Consider the following 1,188-nt stretch of genomic DNA (forward strand, 5'->3'; position numbering starts at 1 on the left):
GGTACCTGGATGACCCGCATGTTGAGCCCGGTCTCCTGTGCCAGCTGCTCCCTGATGTGCCGGGTGGGTTTTGGGGTGGCCGCGAAAGCAGCTTTCAGAGTCTCTAGCTGTTTGGCTTTGATGGTGGTGCGAGGTCCCCGTCGCTTTGCTCCCAGGTTCTGGTCGTCGTTTTCGTTGCTTCCCGTCTCCTTGTCGGACACGTTGGCGCTTTCCGAGTCCTTGGCGTCGTCCTGGGAGGGATCTTGGGAGTCGGGGGACAGGCTGGGGTCACTGCCGGTGGTGGCTGGGGGAGAGCAAACAGGTCACACTCAGCCGGGGGGGAAATACTGGCAGTGCGGGACGAGCTGCGGTATGACCCGGGGAGAGCAGAAAACAAGGGGGAAAGGCGAGAAGAAATAAAGAGAGAAGGAAAGGAATGGAGAGGAAAAAGAAGGAATAGGAAAAGGAAAGGAGAGGAAAAGGAAAGGAGAGGAAAAGGAAAGGAGAGGAAAAGGAAAGGAGAGGAAAAGGAAAGGAGAGGAAAAGGAAAGGAGAGGAAAAGGAAAGGAGAGGAAAAGGAAAGGAGAGGAAAAGGAAAGGAGAGGAAAAGGAAAGGAGAGGAAAAGGAAAGGAGAGGAAAAGGAAAGGAGAGGAAAAGGAAAGGAGAGGGAGAAGAGGAGAGGAAAAAAGAGGAGGAAGAAGGGAAAGGAAAAAGGGGAGAAGGGAGAGAAGGAAGAAAGAAGCAAAAGGTGAAGGAAAAAAGAAGGGAAATAAGAAAGAAAGGAGAAAGAAAGGAGGAAGAAGGGAGGAAGAAGGGAGAGGAGAAAGAAGAGGACAGAAGAAAGAAGAGGAGAAAGGAAAGGAGAGGAGAGGAGAAGGAAAAAAAACTCATCCCAAGGAGCAGCCGGAGCTGAGCGCATCCCCTCCCGCCCGGCCCGGCCGCGCTCCCTCACCTGAATGCAGGCTGTTTTCTTTGGCAGTATTGCTGTTATTTAGGTAATCTTCTTTGCAGACAAACTTGTTCTCGTCTATGATGTAGAGCTCCTCGCCGGTGGAGAGTTGCTTGTTACACATCATACACGTAAAACAGTTCAAGTGGAACACTTTGCTCCGCGCCCTGCGGACCAGGTCGCTGGGGGAGATGCCCTGGGCACAGCCCGCGCACTTGGTCCCGAAACACCTGCGGAGAGAGGCCGGGCAGGGGGTCAG

The 1,188-nt window shown here is 53.4% G+C and overlaps 1 protein-coding gene across 1 annotated transcript; it reads right to left on the reverse strand.

Annotated features, from left to right (window-relative positions):
- Nucleotides 1-5: 5 nt before the first annotated feature.
- Nucleotides 6-1,155, reverse strand: LOC103802186 (LIM/homeobox protein Lhx1; the record flags this gene model as incomplete). Its single annotated transcript, XM_009074639.1, has 2 exons — nucleotides 6-283; nucleotides 933-1,155. Coding segments are annotated over 2 exons (501 nt in total), but the record flags the coding sequence as incomplete, so codon positions are not given.
- Nucleotides 1,156-1,188: the final 33 nt, after the last annotated feature.

The sequence above is a fragment of the Acanthisitta chloris genome, unplaced genomic scaffold (assembly GCF_000695815.1).
Source record: "Acanthisitta chloris isolate BGI_N310 unplaced genomic scaffold, ASM69581v1 scaffold41765, whole genome shotgun sequence".
Lineage (NCBI taxonomy): Eukaryota > Metazoa > Chordata > Aves > Passeriformes > Acanthisittidae > Acanthisitta > Acanthisitta chloris.